The 24,325-nt window shown below is 51.4% G+C and overlaps 8 protein-coding genes across 8 annotated transcripts; 2 read left to right on the top strand and 6 right to left on the bottom strand.

Moving 5' to 3' along the window:
- Positions 1-18: 18 nt before the first annotated feature.
- BU25DRAFT_419667 (NAD(P)-binding protein) lies at positions 19-2,095 on the bottom strand (the record flags this gene model as incomplete). Its single annotated transcript, XM_033707955.1, has 4 exons — positions 19-354; positions 402-469; positions 750-824; positions 898-2,095. 4 exons carry the CDS (start codon positions 2,093-2,095, stop codon positions 19-21), a joined length of 1,677 nt encoding a protein of 558 aa, XP_033564208.1.
- Positions 2,096-2,816: 721 nt separating this feature from the next.
- Positions 2,817-3,206, bottom strand: BU25DRAFT_336436 (uncharacterized protein; the record flags this gene model as incomplete). Its single annotated transcript, XM_033702635.1, has 4 exons — positions 2,817-2,908; positions 2,957-3,050; positions 3,110-3,127; positions 3,180-3,206. 4 exons carry the CDS (start codon positions 3,204-3,206, stop codon positions 2,817-2,819), a joined length of 231 nt encoding a protein of 76 aa, XP_033564207.1.
- Positions 3,207-4,096: 890 nt separating this feature from the next.
- Positions 4,097-5,516, top strand: BU25DRAFT_485152 (uncharacterized protein; the record flags this gene model as incomplete). The annotated part of the gene is made up of 2 exons (XM_033711221.1): positions 4,097-4,341; positions 4,373-5,516. The coding sequence occupies 2 exons, from the start codon at positions 4,097-4,099 to the stop codon at positions 5,484-5,486; spliced, it is 1,359 nt and encodes a 452-aa protein (XP_033564206.1). The 3' UTR covers positions 5,487-5,516.
- A 2,124-nt stretch (positions 5,517-7,640) lies between these two features.
- On the bottom strand, positions 7,641-9,664 carry BU25DRAFT_263489 (DUF254-domain-containing protein). Its single transcript, XM_033701758.1, has 2 exons — positions 8,871-9,664; positions 7,641-8,818 (listed from the first exon to the last, which is right to left on the bottom strand). The coding sequence occupies exons 1-2, from the start codon at positions 9,565-9,567 to the stop codon at positions 7,821-7,823; spliced, it is 1,695 nt and encodes a 564-aa protein (XP_033564205.1). The 5' UTR covers positions 9,568-9,664; the 3' UTR covers positions 7,641-7,820.
- Positions 9,665-9,962: 298 nt separating this feature from the next.
- On the top strand, positions 9,963-10,630 carry BU25DRAFT_408611 (uncharacterized protein). The gene has a single exon (XM_033705854.1). The coding sequence runs from the start codon at positions 10,018-10,020 to the stop codon at positions 10,498-10,500; it is 483 nt and encodes a 160-aa protein (XP_033564204.1). The 5' UTR covers positions 9,963-10,017; the 3' UTR covers positions 10,501-10,630.
- Positions 10,631-13,511: 2,881 nt separating this feature from the next.
- On the bottom strand, positions 13,512-14,564 carry BU25DRAFT_336270 (galactose mutarotase-like protein; the record flags this gene model as incomplete). The annotated part of the gene is made up of 2 exons (XM_033702619.1): positions 13,512-14,013; positions 14,065-14,564. The coding sequence occupies 2 exons, from the start codon at positions 14,562-14,564 to the stop codon at positions 13,512-13,514; spliced, it is 1,002 nt and encodes a 333-aa protein (XP_033564203.1).
- Positions 14,565-15,123: 559 nt separating this feature from the next.
- Positions 15,124-16,711, bottom strand: BU25DRAFT_262867 (uncharacterized protein). Its single transcript, XM_033701754.1, has 3 exons — positions 16,448-16,711; positions 16,299-16,396; positions 15,124-16,249 (listed from the first exon to the last, which is right to left on the bottom strand). The coding sequence occupies exons 1-3, from the start codon at positions 16,541-16,543 to the stop codon at positions 15,532-15,534; spliced, it is 912 nt and encodes a 303-aa protein (XP_033564202.1). The 5' UTR covers positions 16,544-16,711; the 3' UTR covers positions 15,124-15,531.
- Positions 16,712-22,793: 6,082 nt separating this feature from the next.
- Positions 22,794-23,775, bottom strand: BU25DRAFT_262861 (uncharacterized protein). The gene has a single exon (XM_033701753.1). The coding sequence runs from the start codon at positions 23,628-23,630 to the stop codon at positions 23,103-23,105; it is 528 nt and encodes a 175-aa protein (XP_033564201.1). The 5' UTR covers positions 23,631-23,775; the 3' UTR covers positions 22,794-23,102.
- Positions 23,776-24,325: the final 550 nt, after the last annotated feature.

The raw sequence follows: 24,325 nt of genomic DNA, 5'->3' as shown, positions 1-24,325 counted from the left end.
TTTGCAGAGCTTCGGTGTCTACCACATGATCTTGTGGAAAATCAAAGATCGGCTCTGGGTCAGCAGTTCAGGCTTAACAGTACATTGTACATGTATTTGTACCGTCATGCCACTATCTCCAGGTCTGCAGGCAGTGTGTATGCATGATTCGACCACACTGAGATCCCAAACGGTGACATCGGCGGTGATTGCATCAAGGTTCTCGGTGCATGGGAAACACTCGCCATCGATGATCTTGCGACGCTGCTGGAGAAAATCCTTGAATACTTTGGAGCTGGCGCATCTTAGGTCTTCATGGACTACGATGTGGCGTTGATCTTGCTGTGCCTTATCTGAGCAGCCCTGCGGCCAAGACTACATTTTGTCAGTAAGAAGGGATGGGCTTGTGATGTTCAACCTACCCAACGGGACCCAGCTTCTTCGTTGCTCCTCGACTCTTGACGACTACCGTTGTTGCTGGCGTGTATATCTGTGTGAAGAATGCAGAGATTGTGCAATCGTCGTTGGCGGCAAGAGTAAAGGTAGGAAGTTAATATACGGAATTAGGACTAGAGACCAAGAACATTACGTAAGTGGCATCGTGGAGAGAGCAAGTGAGAGAATATGCTCCGCTGAAATATGCTCGGAGAGAGAAGGAGGTGTCCGCATGTTAAACAGGCTGCACTTTCGTTCTTCGACAAAGTCGCCAGGTCGACTCATTAATGCACCACTCGTTCGCTGCGGTCCACGCAGTACGGTCTCTGATGTACCTGTGTTCAGACCGCAGACCAGAAATAACACGACCAACGATCTTCCACCTACCGTGCTGCTACCGTCAAGATGCCCTAGCGACTCAAGGTGCCTAGGCATACTAAGCACTAGGCAGAATCCTTGCTTTCCTCAATTCGTCGAACACACCCTCAAGGCTCTCCCAAGTATCGGCGTACCCAGTCCAACCCGCCTTCCTCGCCTTGCTCATGCTGATGACCAGATCATACTTCCTGCCCAGCACAAAGCCCAGGAACCCCCACGTCGCCTTCTCAAAAGCATCCTCCTGCAAATCCTCTCTTTCGGCGATGCGACTCCATGCGTCTTTGACATCCCGACGTTGACTCCACTTCTCGAGGTCGATGTGCTGCTCGACTACGGATTGTTCAAGTGCTGGTGTACCTTCTAGACCAATGGCGGATGCCTGTGTAGTGATTGGCGGCTCTGGAGCGAGCTTTGATGTTGAAGAAGCATCGCCTGAAACGTACTTCAGGATTGAAGAGCCGGCTCCGCTCTTGAACTGATTTGGCTTGACTTTGGTACCGAAGTAGTTGGCGACCTTCGGCCAGAGATTCTGCCACGACTCGGTGTCGCCGTTCACGACGTTGAACGCTTCGTTTGCGGTGCGCGGCTCGAGTGCCGCCCAGGCGCAGAACTGTCCATGGAGCCTTGAGTTGGTGAAGCAATCGAATTTTGTGTAGAATGTGGGAGACCCAGGAAACACGACGCCCTCATTCTTGGAATCGAGCTCATTTGAGACCAGAGCGTACAGGGCAATCGCCGTGGCAAGGTTCATGTAGTTACCAACAGCGTAGCCAATGACATCGTTGGGGTAGGTGACGGTCCACTCTTTATTGTACTCCTTGCAGAACGAATGCAGAATGTTCTGCTGGTTGTAGTAGAAGTTTGGCGGCCATTTGCTGTCGGTAAGCCAAGGGTCGGACTCGAGCATGGGGTTCTTTGGTGCGCCAAGATGCACACCGTATTGCTTTGCGCCAGTGACTAGAATGATGCGCTCTATACCGCTGATTGCACCTGTTTTGACGAGTGCCTGCAAGAAATTTGACAAGATGGCGCCGTTGACGTCCCAATTCTCTTGCTCGGTATCTTTCTGCACGTAGGCAGCGAAGAAAACATAGCTTCCTTGCACATTCCGCATGTCGTTGGCCATTTCGTCAGGGGCTGACATCAGGTCGATGTGATGATGGATGACTGTTTCAGCGAATTCCTCCTTCTTGCTGCGCGAGAGAGCATGAACGGTGGGCCATTGCTGGCGGTGTTTGGAGAGCTCAAGGACAATCTCGCGGCCAAGAATGCCAGTTGCGCCGACCACAATTGCTGTTGGCATGATGGATCGTTGTTGATGTGAGAAAGAATGTGGCGTGAAATATCAGATGCAGGTGTGCAGTGTTTATGGCGTGCTGATATGGAAGGAGCCATGCACTGTTGTGACGTAAAGATGCATCATTACAAAATCACAACAGCTCGGTCTGCTGCTTCCGACTCAAACATGGTCAGCAATTACGATATGCGAGGTGGGCCATGTGATAGCGATAGTGGAGTAAGTATTGTTAGCCATTACCAGAGAAGCCCGCAGAAACAGTTCTGGGTTTGTGCTGCCGATAGTCGATATTTTACAAAAGCATCAGATTGTTGTCAAGTCGATCCCATTGACCCTGGAACTCGCTTATCATACACCAACTGTGTATCTGTCAAAGAACTTGATAGCTTTTCGGAACGATCACACCGAAGACGTCCTCTGCTCAATCTCTTGCTTACACTCGGCGCAAAGCTTTGCATGTTGATGTATCAACGCAGTCTGCGATTTGAGTTGATGCATCTCGTGCGACCTCAGGCTTTGCTGCCTCTGGAAGGGCGGTTCCGTCTCGGCATCTACGAGATTGACTCTCCGCGGCACGGTGCCCTGCTCTATCGCCATTGCTATGCGGTTGTTTGTGAAGGTCTAATAGGGAGCTATCGTAGCTAACACATATTGCGCCTGTTGGTTTCGAGCCGTCAAAAGCCGAAGTAGAACTGGAGTGGAGGGTGTCTGAATTCGATGGCAGGCTTCATTTCCGTGGGTCTCGTTTCTGCCAAGTGAGCTCCTTGAACTGGGTCTTCACTTCGTCTTTGAAATGGTCGAATGCCGAAGGACCGGTACCTGCTGTCGTTAGCCGTTGTGCGCTTCACATGGGCTGTGTAGACATACGGCCCAATCCATTCTTCGGCTCATGATCTGGGATCTTGTTGATCTTGCGGTACGCTTTCTGGACCGCGCGGTTGAACGTTGGGCTTCGGATCAGCTGTGACGGTCCGTGTTAGCAAGGGATATGGTGCAGGTTTTACACGATGCTTGGCATACTGCTGCGACTGCCCACGCCTGTAACGCCTGTCAGTTTGATGTTTCGACCGATTTCAAGCGATTGACATACCTCGAACAATGCAAACCAAGGCGTCATGATAGTTTACCGGAACTGTGTTCACATCCAACAATCAATCCCCAATATAGGTCAAATGCTGGGAATACAGGGTCGAGATAACCTCCAGTGGCGGTTGAGTAAGGAGTGAGGAGTGAGGAGTGGTGGACTTCGGCGGCGAGCAACAGCGAGAAGGCACCTGCTCGTCCGAGTGGACCAGGGTCTGCCTGCAGCTGCCCGAACGCGCTTGACAGCTGCTCCTCCCTGCTGCGTCATCTTGATAGCAGACTGCTTCTCTTGTGTTGACTTGATTGCCGCACTCCAACAACATTATATTCTTCACTGCTCGCTCTCTGCTGCCATCACCACTCGTCTACTCGTTAGTCTGACGCGCTCAACGCTTCGACCAGCCTGCGACCTGAGAGCTGGACCCCACCCTCGAGTCCCACCCTCGAGTCCATCACCGAACCTGGTTCCTGGAGATCTTTGAGGAAAAAGTTGATTGGCAACTTGAAGCAAAAGTTGGACTGCTTCTACTTCTGAATCTCTCACATCTTCACTACCATTCAGTCATTGATAGCATCTTGAAATTCGAAATATTCACCGCTCGTGCTACACCGACTGAACCCACTCGCCATCGCTAGCAACCCGCCGAGCGCCTCGACCGTCACGAGTCACGCAACTAGAGTCTCAAGCCGGACAGCCTCACAGTCGAGCCTATCAACGAATCGTGTTGCGCGCCAGTGTCTGCGAGCTGCCAGCCGTCCGTCACTATTACTTCTCCGAACCTTCTTGTTCCTCGAGTACCGGGACTAGAAGTGCGCCTGGAAACCGACAGGAACTCATTCACGCTGCATAAACTCCGCGCGCTCAGGCGCAAGGCGAAGCTCAAGGGCGGTTCCCTTAGGACCGACCCGGCAGTCACAGGCATCATGTCGGCGCCCAATTCAGTGCCCGTCTCTCCTGCATCGTCGAAGCGCTCGCGCAGCAAGGACAGCACGCGATCAGCCACATATGCCTCGCTCAACACGTCCGCCGCGAGCACCACCTTCAACACACCGGCGGTAAGCACGCACAGTCTTCTGCCTCCACTAAACGTGGGCCCGTCCTCCAATGGAGACCAATCGCCGGACTCTACCCCATATCCCGCCTTCCTGAGGCCGAGAAGAGCAGGCAGGTATACTCGACCCTTGTTACCTCAGTGGCAGAGCAGCTAACTCCTTCGCAGCACAACTTGACGGCAAGTGGAATGACTTGGAGTGGGCACAGATGAACCGTCTTCGAGACGGCATGGCACCGACCGACATCGAAGAACCGGCCCAGTGGGCACGTTGCAGCGGCGACGCCTATGCTCCTCGAAATCGCTACATGAATGTCGACCCCTACCAGGCGAATAGAGTACACTTGGAGGTCCCCGAGGGTGTATTCGACTACATCAATGCCTCTCCGATTACCCTGAAGTCGACCAAGTCAGGGACAGTCATGAAGTACATCGCAACACAAGGACCCAAGGCTGATAGTTGGTCCCATTTCTGGCGCATGGTATGGAAGGAAAACGAGTCGCCCGCAGTGGTCGTTATGGTCACCAAAACCCACGAACAAGCTCGTGAAAAATGCTATCCTTACTACCCCCGATCGATATCCGAACCGGATCTGCGCATCAATGAGCACGACGAATTCGGCGACGGCTTCATACACGATCTGCATCTGAAGGAACTATCGCATGACCAGGAAGCTAGGACAGAGGTCAGGGAGATCGACATGACAACAGAGGACCGAAGCGAATCGCGCAAGGTCTGGCACCTGCTATTCGAAGGCTGGCCAGACTTCTCGGTCCCTGAAGGCGCAGACAAGGCGGCTTTGTTGAAGATGGTGGAGCTGTCGCGCGAGAAGAACAGCAACAATTCGACAAACCCGCGCATCGTCCATTGTAGCGCAGGTATCGGTAGAAGCGGCACATTTATTGCTCTGGACTGGCTGATTCAAGAGTTGGAAGAAGGCTCATTGGACAATCCAGCCGACGACGAGGACCCCATAATCAGAGTAATCGAGATGCTTAGGGATCAACGACCCATGATGGTTCAGTCGAAGCAACAATTCTTTTTCATATACGACACCCTCCGCGAACGGTGGCGCGAGCGCTGGATCACCCAACACCCCGAAGAAGCGAGTCGACTCGGCATCACACCCGCTGCGCAAGACGAAGAACCGGCGCTTAAGAGACAGAAGAGCAACGTGGACAGTGATGCGGATGCTTCTTTTGTGAGTGATGCAGAGCGGGCAAAGCTCGAAGCTGAGCTCATGGGCGCCGACTACGAGTGATCTCCAGACTCTGGTTAACCATCTTCATTTCTAGGCTCGGAGCAATATTATGGAGTACCTTCACGGTGTGGTAGAGGGTGCTCCTGCGTCGAGCTCGAGTAGCTTTGTCACGGCGGATAGTCGACAGGACAACTTTGTTAGTGTCAGTGGCAGTGATAGCTTTAGTGGGGGTGACAGTGAGAGTGAGAGCGGCAGCGGTAGTGGGCGCGACCGTGGAAGTAGCAGCGGCTCAGGAAGCGACTCGACCCTTGGCCAAAACGACTCGCAGTCTGTTCGTTCAGCTGTCTCGGAAGAAACACTCCGTCCCGACCTCGAACGCCAGCCACTCTTAGGACCGCGCCGACCAGTCCGCCATCCTCTTCTTCTGGGAGGTCGTCGCCCACGTCGTCCTCGTCTTCCTGTAGAGACACGCCGGCCGGCGTCTGGAGAGTTCGAAGGCTTGTTCTCTGAGCCTTGCTTCACTTGGTTTTGCTGTTTCATGGCTGTCTTCTTCCTGTTATTGTGTCTAACCTCTGTGGTTGGACGGTACGTTTGATCACACCGATGGCTGAGCCTTCCTTACTGCTGTTGAGTAGATTGTTTGTTTTCAAGATATTGATGCATAGCGCCGCGGGTTTATTCTCATACACTTGGGTTTCAGAACACTATACAGAAACAGATAGACATTTGTTCAGCTTCAATGCGACCCTTGTAGACATCCAATTCAAACTCTTCTTTCACCACTGTGAACCCATCTAGGGGGTACCCGGAGCTGTGAGTGGTCTTATGAGTTGCGCAACAGTTCATCCTGGTCGTCCAGATCTTGTCGGCATGGGACTCTCATGATATAGAGCCTCAATGCAGCTTCAGGGCTCCGAAGTGCGCTGGTTATGATCTCGCGTGAGTTCAAATCATGCCGGAGGCATACGCGCTAGCGTACAGTCCTCTCGAAGGACTGCTCGCTGTCTCGGCATCGTCGAAACCATGATCAAACCCGAAAGAGGGACCAAGAAAAGGGCGAGCAAGTATGGAAGAGCCTCGTACCTACATTTGCAAGATCACGCGAAGGGGAAGACGGATCACTGGATAGAGGGCACCACGGATCATTGTAATGACTGTTACGTTTACACCACTGCAGTGGTATACAGATCCTTGCGGAACGCACAATGCATGGTGGGCTACTGGCAAGGACATGGGGATGAAGGGCTGTAGACTTTGCTTCGTATGTTCCTCATTGCTTGGGTATCTCTCTCTATCTTACTGTGATCTTCTGATACGCTCAAAAGACGGCGCCGCCTATAATGAATACGCGCTCTTCTTCGCGTCGCACCCATTGCACAATCTTCATCGCCCCTTGTGCCAGCGCAGCCCTCGATGTATTAGGCGGAGCAACAGCATACAGTTCAAACAATGGTGTGCTCCAAGCCACAGCTATGCAACTCGATCCCGTCTCATGGTGGATCTTGAGACTCGTTGGCTTCGCATGCAGCGTCGAGTGTAAATGCGCATACAGCGTTAGCAGTCGCCTACGATCGAGTGGGCTGGAGAAGTAAGGTGTGTAGCTCGGCATGCAGAATTGTACGTTCCCTCTAGATTTGTAGAGAAAATGCCGTAACGGACTGCCTGGCACGATGTCAATGCATGACGGGCGGCCCGCCTGCACAGCGGCAGAGATGTGAGAGATGGAGTTGTTGGATGTGAGAGCCTGGTGGTGTGATGTTAGCAGTGTGTTCTCACGTGTACAAGTTGCGCTGCGGATATAAAGAAGGCATTTCCGGCGTGCGGAGCATCATGCCCGCCGCCTCGTCACATGCAGTGAGGGGAGGCGGGAAGGATCCGGGTGGGCTTCCTGTCATCTTCGATAGTCTGTTTCAGTGGAGCTCAGCCCGTCCACTTGCGCGGTCTTCATGTCGCTGTTTGTTTGTGGACATCGGAGGCAGTTTGGTGGTCGGAAACCGACAAGTCCGAGCCCGAGGGCTCGCCATGTACGACTAGTGATTCGCCCGAGTCAAAGCCGTGCTGGGACGCCTGCGGTATTTTCCAGCAACAGAACTGGACAAGGTTTGAACAGGACCGATCCCGATCCCGCATCCAAGTCGTCCAGGGGTGCTTTCGTTTGGGGTGAGTAGGGAGGCTTTGGTAACGAAACGCGAGGGTTTCGCCGTCTGTCATTGGGCTGAACGATAAACAGGTAGATCCTAGTTGCTACCAAAAGGCGGTGCCTGGTTCGTACGAGAGAGAGACCGTTGTTGACGAGGGCAGATGACTCTTGGTCATGAGGTTGATGCGGCGGACACATTTGCACGGCGTGTTCGGGGTCGACGTTCTGCTCGAAGTACAGCTCCATTGCCGTTTTCAATGCGCTTCGAACGCAGTTGAACACTCAAGAATCGTCCAGGACCAGGTTTCGAAAGGTCCAAGGTATTGCCAAGCGGGAAAGCTGCAATGGATAACGCAACCAAAGAAAGACAATGTACGTACCTCGACAAGATCGTACCTCATTTTCCTCATCTCGAAGAAGCTCTCCTTATCCGCACTGATCAACAGCACTGCTACCTCATCGTCGCCGCCGTCTCTCGTTCTTGGTCTTTCCTCCATCTGCTCGCCAGGGTTCTCCAGGTTCAGGAAGCTCACGTACATGTACAGATAACCCGTGTTGTTGAACCCTGGCAAACAGAGTGGTATCCAGTTCTCGCCCCCTCCAGCTTTGACGCTGCCCGCTTCGAAGAGCATGTTGAAGATCAAATGCAGATCACCAGGGTGTAGGGAGTGTTTCTTCGGCCGTACAACGGACACTAGCTTCCCAGATGCAACGATAAGACCGTAGAGAAGATTCTCGGAGCGTGTTTTCAATAGTGTGTTGTTGATGGTATTTCGGTGGGACTTTCGTAGCTTCAGGCACTCGAGTGCTGAGAGCAGTGTTGAGGGCGACCCCCTTGTGAAACCGTCTGCGAGTGCGGACAGGAGCGTTTCGGTGCCTTGCAGGGGTCGTCGTAGATCGTAGTTGGCGCGCGCCGCGAACATGCGTTCCATGCTAGGGAGTGTGAGGGTGGAGAGGATCTGCATATATAGCGCCTCGAGCTGGGTGCGGAGCTGAGAGTCGCTCTCAGGTAGACGTGTGATTGCAACGAGGTTCAACGGACCTTTTGACATGACTACGAAGCGAACATTGTCTGCTGTGAAGCCGCGTAGGGTGTCTTTGGTGGACTGGTAGAAAGAAATGATAGTCTGTACAACACCGATGTAGTTCGTGATCAGCTGGTCGTCGCCGTGTCGACTGTAGATGGGCTTTCCTGCGCTTGAGAGGATGAGAAAGTGCTTTAGCTTTGCTCGCCATTGTCGCATAACTTGTTCTATTGCCTGTATCAGTACACGCTACATGTCGATACAGCATGTAATTCTGACCTTCGTTTGACCCATCTGCTGCCATGTCGTCTACGTCCTCAAACTCGTGATCGAAAGACGACTCAAAATCAGGGTCTGGTGGGAACAAGCTCTGCGCTTCTGCATCGTCGAATCTGTGCCCGAGAGAGCGCAGCAGTGTCTCCTGCGCCGATTTCTCAGTTGCACCCATGACCTCGCTCAGTATGCTCTCTCCTCCAGCTTCAGCAATTGTGGGCGCATAGCTTCTAGCACTCGCGCTATCATCCGCATCGCTCGTTGCATTCGATGAGAGGTTGGGAAGGACATGTCGTGGTTTCGAGGGAGCTGGCGGGGTAGAGTCGTCACGCGAATCGCTGCCAAACGCCTGAGTGTTGGTGACGGAGAGCTGCGTGGTAGCTCTCGAAACTAGCTGTGGTTGTGAGGGCGCCCGTATTATCGAATGTGAGGATGCTGGCCGCGATGAGAAGGTGGGCACGCCCAGTTGTGGCCGTGGGGGCAGCGGCGGTGGTGTGCCTTCCCTCGAGGGCGAGGTAGACCCGCTATATGAAGGACTGCGTGAGGCATTGCCCATTATGCTCAGCGTGGGGTTGGCGAACTCGTGCTGCTCTACGCGGTCTGCCTGCTTCGGCGCATCGTCGATTGCAGGCGTGGTGGGGCCGTTCGGCGCATCACTTGGTGACGGCTGGCTCTGAGGCTCAGCCTTTCCAGGCTCGGACATCGAGGAGGCAGTATGGCACTCTCATGAGGTGTGAGTGGAGCTTTGACGTCGCTATGGGAGAAACATGGTGATGCCGCGCAGTGGAACAGGCTTGTGATCGAATTGTTGCAGCGCATCGAAAGTGCCCCCTGCACTTTCCCCACAAAACACCACAAGCCCATCTCGATTGCACCATCACCGGCTATCAAATCCGATGTTGACTTTACCGTACAATGCATAAATAAACATGCTGGCACAGAGGTAAATGCATGCCAACGACAAGCACACTCAATTGCAATGCAGCACACATAATTCGCTTGCTGTGAGACTGGGTATGGTCACGTGCTCAACATCAGTTGCTGGAGCAAGCAGATCGCAACGAATTTAACGCCCGCCTAAGCTTGAGACCGGGCTTTTAGATCTGCGATTTCCATTTTCATTCTCTTCGCTTTGCAACGCTCATTCACCACGATGAACGAAAGGGCAGCACCGAGTGACACTTGTCAGGCGGGAGTAACCGTCCCTTATTCAGATTTATTTATGCCACCTCGCACTCTCAGTACAAACCCAACAGCTTGCGAAGGCGTATACATCGTGTACCGCGAAGCATGGCCTACTCTGGCCCCTCAAGCGTCCCAGCTCATCCTGACGACGTTTCATAATTACCTTTCTCCTTCACGAGTGCCCGAGTATCATTTCACGTATCCCGAGATGTTGCAGCAACGGCTGCACACCGCTTGGGTAGGAACTAACATGGACATTGCACGGCAAAAGTTACTACACACTGTTGGAGAGTGGGTGAGTATGCCAGGTACCGTGCTGTACACGAACTGGGTTAGTGTGGACCTGTGTTACTTTTACACCGGAGAGAGCATGGGAATCAGCGAGCTGGCTGGGAAAGCGTGGATTGAGGGGCCGTACTTTGTTGATTGCAGTGGATCAGGAGCGCAGTAAATGACCTTACGGCTGTGTCGAAGTCGAAGACGAAGACGACGAAGACGACGACGAAGAAGAAGAAGAAGAAGAAGAAGAAGAAGAAACAGCAGCTTATTAGCAGGTACGACATCCAGTGACTAGCTCAGGGGCACATATTAGTCTTCAATTTGATGTTTATTGACGGGGGGCATACAAGCATTTCGGAAAATCGTTCTTTTACATTACGGCACTTGCAAGGTATGACTTTCCCTACTTTTAGAAGGCTCAGTGACCTGGACCTCCAGGCTTCACTGGATTCGCATCCGTCCCTCTCTACAACACAAGCATCCCTCATACTTCAGCAAATGTCTCGTCCTCCTCACAATCATCTGCTTATCAACACTCATAACATGTTTTGTGCATATTGCGTGCTCGATTCATGCACCCATCACGGACAAGAAGCGGCGGACTCGGCGCTGCTGCTTTGAAACCACACCTTGCTTACAAAATGAATGCGTTTCCGCCGTCTTGGCGAGTTACAAATAGCGGAAGTTTTTTGGTGGGGTAGAGATGGTTTGTGATTGCGTTGTGAAGGGGATTGGTTAGGAGATAGAGGGGTTTCTAAGGTGCGGTGAGGTTGGTCGATAATCAGTGACTTCCCTAAGAGAAAGTCTTTCTTGGTAAGTTTCTGGCTCATTCCGTGAGTTATCTTGTGTGTGGATGTGATGGGATGCCGTGCACGGGCTGGAGATTCATACAGAGCGACAAGACCACGGGATACTGTCGTCTTCCCGTGCAGCCGCGGTGGGCAGTGTAGTTCGATTTGGTGGATAACAAATACTGGAAGGGGATTGTGAGTGGCTTGCGAGGACGAGTAGTTGTTGAAACGGGAACTTCATGTTTGATAGACTCTTCATTTGTTGGTCTGGTTGGGCTATTGTGAGGAGAAGGGGACGACCAAGAGGAACGAAGTACAGGTGGGACTGAGAAGTGGTTTTTCCTTCATTTTCGAAGGGACTTTCGTGAGACATCCTATACTGTGTCTAGTGAACTTGGATTAACGGGTGTGTCCGCGAGGATAAGCGTAGTGAAGTCGAGAGTCTGATCTAGCAGTGTAGTTGAAGCTAGAGGGAGGGTACGGTTTTAGGTTACGACTGCCGGGCTCGTATAGCGCGGATGTTCTCGCAGATGGTGTAGAGGTGATGTCTCATGTCTAGAGTGTGAAGAAGTTTTTGTAAGCTGTACCTGCACATACAGTTGGCTGCGCTTGGAGTAGAACCTTAAATCTCAGGCATGATAAACTGCTACGTTGAACAAAATGTAATTGCATTCGCATGCCCTTCGAAGTGGGGATTCAGAGGTCTCGGAGCCCTTTCCACCACCTCAACCTTACCCAAATCCATGACGTAGTCACCCGTCAAAACACCAAATTTTCTTCTAGCACCCCGCCACAACCACACTTCCGCCAGCCTCGCGCCAGCCAGCGCCAGCAAAGACCGTCTCGGATACCGGCTCTTAAGTGCATCCGTACCCCTGCGTGCATCATCGCTAAAACTTGCACGACTGTCCCCCGAAGAAGTTCGGGAGATCGATAGATCGTGTGTGGAGAACACTCGTGAGCAAGTTTGGGCTTCGATAGTTACTTTTGCGCGAGCGATATCCTGCTTAAGGGCAAGCCACTGCCCCGAAACAGCAGTATCGCTTTTCAGATCGGCTGTGTTGTGGATAGTGGTGAGCTGTTGATGAGTAGTGGGTATGGGTCTTTGGGAATGCGGTGCGTAATCGGTAGGTGCCGATGGTATCGTGAACGCACTGCATGCTGCGAATGTCCGACATACGATAAGGCACAAGTGTAGCGTCATTCGCGCATGCTTTTGCCAATTTCTTGCTAATGGAAAAAGATTTCATGGGTTAAATGTTTCTCGTATAGATGTTTCGTCACAGACTGGCAGCGTTGTAGTGTCTTTGCACCGGCAAAGCATCGGCGGATCGCAGCATCGCTGCTTTGTGAGCTGCGCAGTCAGCGAGCTGCATTCGGTACGCGATTTGGCACATTCGTCTCGCCGTTAGACAAGGTTTAAGGGTTCCACTATGTTTGGGATGCCAAGATGTCGATTCTGCGGAGAGGAGAAGGTCCACATCGTGGGATGTTGCGCTGTTCTGGACCTTTAGGTATCTAAAAGGTTGAGTGGGTAAGGGTACTAGAGCAGGACGTAATGACGTAGGTTGTGAGGTGTTGGGAATATGCGAGGTGATAAGTGATGAGTCCGATAGTACGGTAGTCGTGAACGGGAATGGTTATAGACGCGTCTTCTTGAGAGCTGCAATAGTGGTGAGCAGGACAGTGTCCTCAAACCTCTAGGAAGATCGTGGGGTAGAGGCTAGTCATTCAGCAACAGCATGTCGATGCAGCGGGTCCTCTGACAAGGTAAGATGGTACGGATACCATTGCGAGTGCTAGAACATAGGACTTGGAGCGCTGAAGAATGGAGTGCTGAAGAGAGCAAGGACCTTCAGCATGCCTGGTAACCTCCCGTCAGAGTATGCGGTGTGACTCGTAGGATGAGCCTTGCATGGCTCAGATGCCAGCGATGACCGGTCAAGACATACAGGAAGCTGTATGAACACAGTTTCTGTCAGCACCCCAACATTTCTAACAAAGGTGGCATTCAGGCAAAATTGAATCGCGATAAGTGCACAGTAACTCATGATACTCAAGATTGGGTCCTATTCTTTCGACTTTCGCTCTCGCTCTCGCTCTCGTTCTCGAATTCGAACTCGTGAAGTATGCCTGTCGCGTATCAGCCCAAGCAACGTCCGTACAGTCGTCTCATGCTGGGTTTCGAGCGAGCGGCGTGATTTGAGGGTGGCTTAGGTGGTCGAATAGATAGACTTGAGGTCTGGCGTTGTCATTTTCTAAACAGGTATAACAATTTGAGCCTCGCTTCCACTGAGGAAGCGACAGGAGAGCAAATCGAGAATCGGTGCGCAGTGTTTATTGTTTTCATTTATAATTGTTGGCTCTTGGCGATTCGGGCGGATGTCTTCGTCTACGCTGACCAGGCCCTGTACACAATCTTGGCTCCATACTTCTGCCCCTTCTTAAGGATCATCATGGATTTGTACTCAGGGACGTTGATGGCATTGACGTAACGGCTGGGCTCAACGCAGAATCCTGAGCGAGCAGCTCGTGCTGGTAAGCCATCAACAGCTGGTACATCGATGTACTTTCCGGTGTAGAATTGGAAAGCTGGCTCGGTGGAGTGAACCTCAAGATGAATCTTGCTCTCTGGGTGGTACGCAGATACGAGCTTCTGGAGAGGTGACGAACGGGTGTCGACCGGGACGCTACTAGCATCCGTGTTTGCAACGAAGCAATCGTCGACATCCGGCTCTTTTTCACCCAGTGTGAAGGTCTTGCCTGAGCTGATGCCCGGATATTCTTGGATAGGGCCGGTGGGTATGCCACCATCGTCAACGACTTGGTACTTGTTGGTGATCAACGTGATTTCAGTGCCAGCAATAGATGACTTTCCGGTCAAATTGAAGTAGCTCATTAAGTGTCAGCAGGTTTCGGGATTAAAATACTCGTGTAATACATACCTGTGGTTTGTCATGTTGATAGCTGTTTCTTCGACCTCATCGCCGACTAGTTCCGCCTCATACTCGATGTAGAGGACTTCTTGCTGGGTGCCGTTGATTTGTTCCTTCTTCTGCACATACCAGACGCTGACTTGTACAGTACCAGGATAACCCTCTTCACCATCCTTGCTCAAGTACTTGAAGAGGACAGCGTCCTGACCATTGCGCTCCACGTTCACCGGACCATCGAACTCATGCTTTCCCCACCCTTGCTCACCGCCGTGGAGGGAGTTAGGGCCGTTATTCACAGGGAGTTGATATGACTTTCCATTCAGTTCATTAATCTTCCCTTTTGCGACTCGATTGGCAATACGCCCAATGGTCTCGCCGAAATACGGACCATTGTACTGCTTGTACTGCTCAGCAGTCTTGAAGCCTTGTAGAATGTTGATGCCGTTGACATGGAACTCCTGGATGATCGCCCCCAAGGGAAGGAAGGTAAAGGCTTTTGCCGACGACATGATGGATGGGTCGAATTTGGTTAAGCTTGGTGATGAGCGTGTTGCTGTGAGGCGTTAGCTCCCACAGTTCTTGTGGCTAGCAGCTCAGCTATTGTGAAATCTTGGAACCCGCATCGTTGGCATTTGTGACATTTGGTGAGGGGTAGTTGCCAATGTCTTGTAAGGTTTGCAAAGTGCGGGGCTTGCAGGACTTACCTGGGCGTTATTTCTGGCTGCGCTTGGTCCTGTGTATAAAATTTGTAGACGTTGCACAAATTTGACGTTATTAGTGAGATCAGGGTAGTCACTTCAGGCAAGACTCGACGAAGGTGGTGCACACTGCTGTCCTAAATGTATGTTGTTCATTAGGCTAATGAGGGGTGGAGCCCGCTCCTTCTGCCGTCTTGTCGGTGCCGTGAGCGACAATATGGGGAACATCTTGACATAGAGTATGAAGCCCGACAAAGTCGCGCGGTATGCCTAATTGAGACAATCCTGTAACTTGTGGAGAGGAGGGTTTAACAGGCGGATGGTCGGTTCCTGCTGATTGAACAGTCTGTCAAAATTACTAAGCGCGTCTGTGCGCGCCTTCTGAACGCGGAATGTTGCCATGGATTCTGCATCACAAGGCATCACAGCCAGCGAATGCTAAATTCGTCCTCGAACTTGTGTATCGTACAATCAATATCTACCGCGTAAGGTTCTCGACCAATCGTGACAATCCCATCGTCGCCCACTATCGAATTCCTTCGAGGTGGGGCTTTCGGAGTCGGTCCGCAGCGCGACTTTTTCGGTCTTCACGTCATAGTGAAGTCCATTTTTCCGCTATCGTGATATCAGAGAGAATTATGCCATGTTGATCATGTGATGCCAGCACTTGTCCGTTAACGCCGAATGCCAGTACTTAATCCAGTTCGCCGTGTGGATCTATCCCAAAACGCTAGAACGCTAGACAAAGAACGCTGAAGAGGAGACAAATTCGCGCTACTCATGCGCCGACCGGATTCTGTATGAAGTTGCTGAAGTCCAGGTCGCTTGTATTGTTCCAGTCAGGCATCATGGGGTCGTTGGGGTCCATCGATATTGGGTCAACCATTATGACCTGATCGTAGTTGTTGAAGTTCTCGAACCCATACATGGGTTTGCTGAAGTCCATTGGCTCTTCCATCATCATCGAATCATTCATCCAAGCTCTTGAAAGTGCTGAAGGATCCAAAGCACCAGTGTGCATAAAGGTTGAGGAGACCATGGGCGATTCCTGTTTTATCGGAGTAGTCATCTGTGATTGTCTTGGGAAAGGACTGTTCATAGGCGGCGTTGGCGGTGCGTTGTTGCGTGCGAATGAGTCGGTGAAGGGGAATTGTCTTGTGGTCGGAGTTCCGCTGTATGACGAAGGAGATGATGTATGGCCATGCTCTGAATCCGAGCTCACGGATCCACGCCTATGAGACAACGGTGCCCCTCTCTCAAGCAGCTTGTGTTGCATACGACTGCAGTCTTCTTCGAAACCTTCGTAGTTGCTACCGTTTTCGCTCGGTCCGTGCAAAAGGTCAAGTCGTTCGAGAATGTCGTGTGTCAAAGGATGACCGCTTTGTGCTTCACGCAATGGTTGACCTGGCCAACCCTGCCCTGTCTGTAGGCGAGTGTATAGTTCTCGAAGTCCGGCGACGAGTTGCGCTTGTTGTTGTTCGAGCATCTCAACATAGCTAGCTCAGTTAGCATGCAAATCTGAGATACAGCAGGTGGGCAACGTACCCTTTAGGGTAGACTTTATCTTGCGACTTCTTCCTCTCACCAAACACACAGATGGCATTATCAGCTTTACACCGGCTGCAGGGACTCGCTCCATCACACTGTTGCGGTTAGATTGAGGAGTCTGAAGGTTAAGCCAAGGTTCTACACACCTTTGACTTCTTCAATCGACAGCGATCGCAAGCTTTGCATACTCGCTTCCTGATGTTGTCTTGTGCCTCCATCGAACTCGACCTCTGTGATGACATTGAATTGGAGGATAAGCTATGTCGGTGCAGGGTAGATCACTCGAAGCTCCAATTGGTCGAAAGGTAGTGTATCTTCAACGAAGTTCCAACGAGACTTTTTTTGAGGTATGCTGAGGTGGGAATTTGGCTCCTAAATACGGACATAGCTTATGTGGGTAGCATGGCATTATATCTCTTCACGTCAGAGGGCATCTCCAAGCGGACGTTCGGCGTTAACCATCCATCGAAGATTCCGGCGCAGAAGCTCCGTAATCGACCTGTAATTTTTCATCCCCACTCACCCTGGGCAGCTAAACCACCCATCTCCCTGTCCATCAGTTTATCGGGGCACGTTGGATTACTCTTCGCGCTTGCAAGGGTGCAGGGATTTTTGCACTGCGCCAACCTTACGAAGACACTGGGCTGAATGGTGGAACAAGTGACAAAGCGTTTCGCGGAGTCGGCCATCGAGCGGACCGTGGCCATGGAAGCTGCCAAAACCCGCCGTGACGCCTGGTCGACCACCAGTATGAAACAGGTGACGAGAAATTAGATCGAGCTTCACGGGCGGACAGAAGGGTGATGGTGAATGATTCGGTAATCGGCAAGGCGTACATCCACGCCCAAAAATGCGCGGACTAAACATCACACACCACCGAGAGCAGATCTTCGTACAGCGCGCAGGTACGCCAGCATCAAACCCTGAGCCTGCCTCACCGGGCACACGAATTTGTGTTATCGCTCGGTCCACGTAGCGGCCGACATCATAGTGATGGCTCATCGACTAACAAACATTATTCCCATCCCATCGCGGACCCTTTAGCTTTCGAACAAAATCACTCCTCGGCCGAGCGAAATGACCACATGCTGACTGAAACCATTGGACCGAGCAATCTCCTATTTCAAAAGATTTACCCTCCTGACAGCTAGAGATCACGGCTGGTCATCACGGTAGTACTGGCCGTGCGAACGCGGAAAGAACGAGGTGCTGGAAGCAAGCTCGAGACCGTGAGTGCTGCACGCAAACGGCGACCCAAAATTTGCGCAACGACGCTTTCAAGACTGCCTACAGCACAATCTTTTTGGTCCAGACATTGACGATCACCGCATGCGCAACATAACGACATGCGCCGCTCTCGAGATTGTCGCTGCCTTGGCTGGCGCTCAAATCATTCAGCAAAGTGCAGCATCTATGGCTGCTTACATCACTTTCATGACTCTGCCGCACGCCACAAGCCTTGAACGGACAGACTGCGAAGCCAGTCACCTTCTCTGAAGGCCATATCGTGCTGGCGCAGATACTTACTCCATATTCTGCGCATCTGTCTGCTTACCAATGGCCCACAGCAGAGTACTAGAATGATCTGTCACCTCTCAACATCGGTATGTCCCTGCCTCTGCTATGCCCTTTTCTCATCCTTCTTCTCCAGACCGTGCTGCAGTGTTTGCAATCATTATTGGTTCGGCTACTGTGTTGTGGCAGTTCCATCCAACGCGCTGCTTTCTTACTCATGCACGTCGATTTTCTGACAGCTGCCCTGCATATCGTCTAATGGACTCTACCGTTTCGTGTCAGTATTGATTGATCGCAAGGGGCATTCAACTTCCTTTTGCGAACGATGAAGGGGAGCGGTCCACTATAGGAGTCGTCGTCAACTGTGTGGCTGTGAATACCGATTCGTGCAATGATGCGAAGCGACCCGCATCCCTCGTTTGGCGTATACGCCTGTACGGTGCCCATGGCAACACACTTCCCATCCTATCGTTGAGCGTATATTGCACGACTCAGTGCTGTAAATCCAATAGCAATGCGTGAGTTTCGCTAGTTCTGTCAGCTTCACTAAACCGTGTGTCAGCACTTTCGCAACATGCAACGCTGCTTTGCACAGTATTCTCCTTATTGGGTAATCTAGTTGCAGCGGGAAGACATCTGGGGGCCTGAGGATCACTCGCATAGCTCACCACCAGCCACCTCACCCAAGTCTGGGTATTCGCAAGAAATGCTCTTGGTGGATCGCTAAGCACTGTTGCTGCTTACAGCGCTGCTAACGTGGATGCACGACGTGTTCAGGCTAGACAACTGCTCGGCATTCGACAAGAACCGCACCACTCCTCATTTCGTGGTGGATCATATGTTCGGTCGCTATCTGGAAGATCACATATTTCTGATCAGCAACGATCGCCTTAATCGCAATACAGTTCTAACACGCCTTGAGCGATTCACCACAGCTTGGTACTTGGAAACGCTCAGGGGGCGGTCTTGGTCTTGGTAGAAATGAGGAGCAACGCACCGCGCGGAAACAAAAGTCAGCCTCAGTCAAGATCCAATGTTGGTCATTGAAGCCTAAGTCTTTGCCTCCAGGGGCTGTAGGAAGATCTTCGAGTTTGTCGTCCCTTTTGGGGCCTTGAGCTATACCACACCGTACAATGAGGCAGACAAAAAGACAAGGAGGCTCCTGGCGGACGGGCCTTCTGATTACTTCTATCACTATGCCTTGCAAGCTTCCCCGCACTTGTGAAGGTGCTGTGTATGACCAACACGCTGCTTTAGCATTTTGGAATGGATAAGTCCAGGCCAGTATTGCATTCACAGATCAGAATTCTATGAGCTATGTCGGCCCTTCAATTAACATTGGGTCCAGGGGAATCAGCTATGAAAGTTCGCAGTATGGTACTTGCCGATCATGTTTACTCAGCCGCAAAGACTCTCCGTCCCGATTCACATCCTCAGTCTCGCACATCGATACGGCCCGTTCCACTGTATCACAACAGGCATCAATCAATGTGCTCAATACATTCATCATGGTCGATCCTAGGCTTTGGGCACCGGGCTGTCCCTGTCGGATTGGACTACGTCACTTACAACTGGTCACCAACGTGTCGCATGTTTTGAGGCATCGACAAGGTGTTGTATACAGACTGTCAAGTGCCATTTCGGGCTAACATCAGTTTTCTTAATTTTCCAAGAACTCACTCGCGGCGCACAAGAGCGCCGAGTGCCGAGCAAACGAGACAGCGATCGTAAGTTGTGCTCAAGCCAATATCAATACGATGTACGTAAACCCCCCTTATTCACAATTCTCGTGACACATGTAAGATGACTTTGGCGGGGTTGTCAGCAGAAAGACTGAGCCTCCTGACTTTTCGTTCTCGTTTGGCGACACAGCCTCACGATCTTGACCGTTGACCAAGCATGCAGCACAACCGAGCCAATAGGAAAGCGTCCGTTACGATCCCTTATAGAATCTATAACGGCGGACTCGTACCCCAAACACAATTTACTAGCCAAGGATGAATGCCTAGTAAGAGGCAACCTGATCGCTGGGCTGTCTCCAAAAGATTCAAGGCCTCCTGACATCCTCAGCTTCAGGACAACGTGTACACCAGAAGCGAAAGATTACACGGATGCTAAGCGCTAAGACTTTCCCGCCATTCTGGGCCCAGGGACGAAAACACTCGGGATCCGCTCCCTCGTACGCTCGGCGGCCGGACCACCCACTTCTGCTCCGGGCTAAACAGCCCTGACCCGCTTCGTGAACGATTCCGGCTGCCGTAACGCATGTGCTCAAGCAGCCTCACAACTTCAACACCTTACTCTGGGTTTATTGAATCAAGAAATGATCACCAGCCGCGTTCTGGACTCTCTAGATGAATTGATATGTGTCGTGGCACTTGGCTCCAGCCTCTTCGAACTTCAACATGATGTCAATCGCCAGGTGCCAAGATTGACAACTTCAGCAACGACAGACACTCCAGAAATCTGATGCGTGACTGTGCAACCGGTATCGCACAAAAGCCTCATTTCGATCTCGCCGTCCTACGAACTGGAGGGAAAAACCACTCTCTCACTGCGAAGGTCGATGCTCGGAGATATCTAAGGGAATGTCATACAAATACAGAGGATCCACACTGGATCCACTTGACTATTATAAGGCTGAAAAAAAGCTTCATCGAAACAGCAGCGCAGGCTTCTAGAAATATTCCACTCACGTCACAGCGCGCCGGCAGCGCGACGGCGACATCCCCGCATAAAACGTTCGAAGACAACGAAAATTACCTGGACTCGACTATGTGCTTCTGTATGCATGTTTAAAGCACGTTGTTACGGCAGCTATCCGTCGGTCTCGCGTTTGTGAACTTGCGAACACCACGGTGGTACTCAACAACTTGTCTGCTGCTGCTAAGTCCTTACCCGCCCACCAGTGTCGGCCGAACATACTGTTCAGGCAATTTATGACTCCAATGCTCGAATCTTGCGATCGCATTCATGCAAGAAGTATCTTGGTTGCAGGTCCCAAACCCAGTCAAATACCGCTCAGGATGACAAATATGTCGGCGCAATCTTCCACAGGATCTTTTCCGAAATGCAATGTTTTTCGCAACCCACTCTCGTGCGAGACGATGTTGAAGATCGTGGATCGTCCCGTTTCAAGAACTCCACACCCGGATGCGGAACCCCTGCTTTGTGACCGCCTCTCTGGGTTGGACACTTCTTGGGCTACAGTCGCAGCGCTTGACCTCACGCTATACAACTCCAGGATGTTCGAGACCGCTGGCGATGAGCAGGACTACGCGGTCTCCACGATAGACGTTGAGCCTCAGCTTGAACCATGACGTGCGTTGCTTCGAAGTAGCTGGACACTACACTCCGATGAATGCCATACTACCACTCTGGGCAAGTATTTCGCACACCAAGTTACAGACTATGGATAGGGATCGAACCAGATGTCACGAAAATACTCCGTTTCGACAATCACATGCATGTACCTGTGCTGCCGAGTATCCGAAACCACTGCCGATTTTGCCCGGTCGTTCGATGACTTTGCCAATGATTGCGATCCTTCATGCAGCGCACAATGCAAGTGTTCATCGTACTTTACTGTAAAAGGTAGACCATCACTGAACAAGCGAGCACTCTGCTGACTATGGATTTTCCGAGAACACTCGTTCGCCCACCCTTTTTGCTGGACACATACAATGCCTCACTTTTTCTATATATATGTGGGTGAAGATCCTGGACGGTTTCAGGACGCAAATGGCTCACAGGGAGCTTGATCGATGGTAGTGCATGATTGTGCAGCCTTACAATCCTCTTCATCATGCTCAAGATGAGATACGAAGCACTGTCACCACTAAGGGTGTCTAGTCAAGCTTTATCATCCCAGATCGGATCGTGCACATTCTCGCATCCTATGGAACAGCGCCTCTAGCCTCCTGGTTCAGCTGATTAACCCAAGTCGAACAACGCATGGCTGGTAATGCCCACCATCTCATCAATGACCGGTTATGATTCGGACTTTCGATACCACTGAGGTACCTAGGTGCATCAAGATGTCCAACACCCTCGCTCAAACCTGCATATATCAGGTGAGACAATTCTACAAATGCCTCAAACAGGCCACAGCGGAGGTACCAACCTATGGAACGCCTCAACGCAATCTCATATTTCGGTCACAAGTATCAACAGGCTTAGTTTCCTCAGTGCCATCGACAATTGAGTGCGGTATCGTAGATACGCAGCCTTGGGACCCGTTCTGAGATTTGCGCATGTCCCCACTGTAGGATTTGATTGTTGGTCTGGTGGTTTAATTCGAATGTTGCCGAACGTGACTTCCAATATTCTCCACTACTGAAAAACCCCTTCGACATATATTAGACGCAGATCGAGCGATTGGAATCCGGTCGCTATCGAGAACTCAGCTGGGAAGGTTTGTGGCCAGGACAAAGTCGTATCAAAATAGAGCGAAGCTTAGAACGTTGGAAGCTGTGCCTCTGATTTCACAGAATACGATACACTTTCTGACGCTTTGTCTGACGGCCTTGATACCTGGTGCGAGCAAAGCGACTTTGACCTTAACTTGCCCCACTACTACCCGTAGTAGCTGGGCACACGTCGGAGTGCACAGGCTGCCTTGCATAATCATACAACAGCTACTGCACGCCTTCTGAACCCGTTTCAACATCAGCCCCACACCTCGTCGCAAGGCGGCATTCTCAGCAGATGCTCTCGAAGTCAACGCACACACGACTATAGTACCGCCTCGACCAGAACGACATTGGCTATAGAACAACACGTACTTGTGGCAAGAACTTGAAGACACATTACTGCGATATTCAACCTCGATATGCAACAAGACTACAGCTGATCACTTCAGAGTTTGCCAGGCGCACGTTGAGAGTATGAAAGTACATAAAAGAGCGAGTATTGAGACTCAATATTTATCGCAAACATATGCAGCACACACAGAATAATCCGCCGCACGGCGAACCAGATAGCTGCATCTTCCCCCACTCAATCGATCCATTAATGACCTAGGATTTGTAGACGCAACTTACACGCCAAGATTCTCATCCCAACAGTCGATCCACCTTCACTCGACTACACAGCTTTCTATGCAGCAGGAAGATATCTTACACGCTGTTCCCGCCTACCTCTACCGCGCCGTATCATCTTCCTCATCTGTACATCTTACATCAAATGAGTAGCTGTGAGTAAGGATGGCGTCACATCTCCATCCTTAAACGGCGAAAAACGGTGAGGCTGCAAGCAGCCGAATCCTCACTTCCCCAAACTGACAGCTCAACAAATTGCAAGGGGAAAGAGTTGGTCGGAAGTATAGACCGTCTCCGCAGCTTCGCGTAAATTTGGCTTGCCCCTGCCGTTTTGGTGGCGAGCTTCACCGGACGAATCATAAGGGAAGCGCACAACGTGGCCGATGAGTGTCAAAAGGATTGTCGTAAGCGCAACGTCCATACGCGAAGTGCCGAGGGCAAAATTGTTGTGGGATGGACATGTGCAAGGCTGAAATTGCGTATCCGAAGTTCCTCGGTCGCTGAACAACGCTTCGGGCAGCTTTATGCAGCAACAACGATCAGACATAGCAGGTATCGACATATCTGCGCCGCGGATCGACGTATCTTCCCAGATGTAGAGATGTACTGGTAAGCAACCGCCAATCTCATCCTCGAGGCTTGCGCGCATTAACGGCCAACTTATCCCTACATTGCACGGGATCGCTCCTTCCTGCGAATCAACAAACACGTGCTTTCTTTGTAGCAACTGCCGTGCAGCTTCGTCAAGAATCGCATATGCAGCATTGCATTTCATGATGACCGTTAGATGCGATTCAGGCTAATGACGTATCGCAGGGGTTCGCATTTTCTTTCGTCTAGGCCTTGCTTCCCTTACACCGCTGCGAAACCACCGGAAATCGTCACCATCGCTTTCAATTCCAGACGTCTAACGGGAGAGTCCCCGTCCAATCAGCTAGGATGAAGTACGAACACATGCCATCCTCTTCGTTCACGCCGAGGAGCGCTCTTGCAAGGGTGCGGTGGATCTGCACGTGGTTGCAAAGCTTGTTTCTTGGTCACAAAATTGTCGAGATATCAGCAAACAATGGCGAGCGAGCCGGTATCGAGATCAGGCACTATAGCCCGACGCGGGGCGATTGCTTATGACAAATGCCATCGGAATCATCTTAGGTGTCAACCAGTATCTACGCCCCACGACAATGGGGGAGTAAGCTTACCTCAGACACGCTGTCCGTCTCCAAGCCTTGGGCGCTTCTCAGTTGCATGTAAAGTGAAACAACTGTATTTTGAAGATACCGGGTACCAGGTCAATGGACATACATAAGTGAGAAGGTGATGATGGCCGCTGAGAAGAACATCCCAGGCATACACCAAGGCAGTCTCTCATGTAGATCAACAATCTTCTGTGTGATCTAAAACACCCTCGAACATACGGCCGCAAGGCTTACAATGCTCCACGAGAGTAGAGGATCTCAAAGCTTCAGGGCA

The sequence above is a fragment of the Macroventuria anomochaeta genome (assembly GCF_010093625.1).
Source record: "Macroventuria anomochaeta strain CBS 525.71 unplaced genomic scaffold BU25scaffold_8, whole genome shotgun sequence".
In the NCBI taxonomy this organism is placed as follows: Eukaryota; Fungi; Ascomycota; class Dothideomycetes; order Pleosporales; family Didymellaceae; genus Macroventuria; species Macroventuria anomochaeta.
This window is presented reverse-complemented; position numbering and strand designations above follow the sequence as displayed.

What these genes read in the sequence shown, in the direction of transcription:
- BU25DRAFT_263489 (XM_033701758.1), bottom strand. Translation starts at nt 9,567, where the DNA reads ATGTCCGAGCCTGGAAAGGCTGAGCCTCAGAGCCAGCCGTCACCAAGT. An exon ending in AGCAGATGGGTCAAACGAAG is followed by an intron (nt 8,819 to 8,870) that starts GTCAGAATTACA and finishes TACAGGCAATAG; the next exon opens with AACAAGTTATGCGACAATGG.
- BU25DRAFT_408611 (XM_033705854.1), top strand. Translation starts at nt 10,018, where the DNA reads ATGAACGAAAGGGCAGCACCGAGTGACACTTGTCAGGCGGGAGTAACC.
- BU25DRAFT_262867 (XM_033701754.1), bottom strand. Translation starts at nt 16,543, where the DNA reads ATGTCATCACAGAGGTCGAGTTCGATGGAGGCACAAGACAACATCAGG. An exon ending in GTCGATTGAAGAAGTCAAAG is followed by an intron (nt 16,397 to 16,447) that starts GTGTGTAGAACC and finishes TAACCGCAACAG; the next exon opens with TGTGATGGAGCGAGTCCCTG. An exon ending in GATAAAGTCTACCCTAAAGG is followed by an intron (nt 16,250 to 16,298) that starts GTACGTTGCCCA and finishes TAACTGAGCTAG; the next exon opens with CTATGTTGAGATGCTCGAAC.
- BU25DRAFT_262861 (XM_033701753.1), bottom strand. Translation starts at nt 23,630, where the DNA reads ATGAAATGCAATGCTGCATATGCGATTCTTGACGAAGCTGCACGGCAG.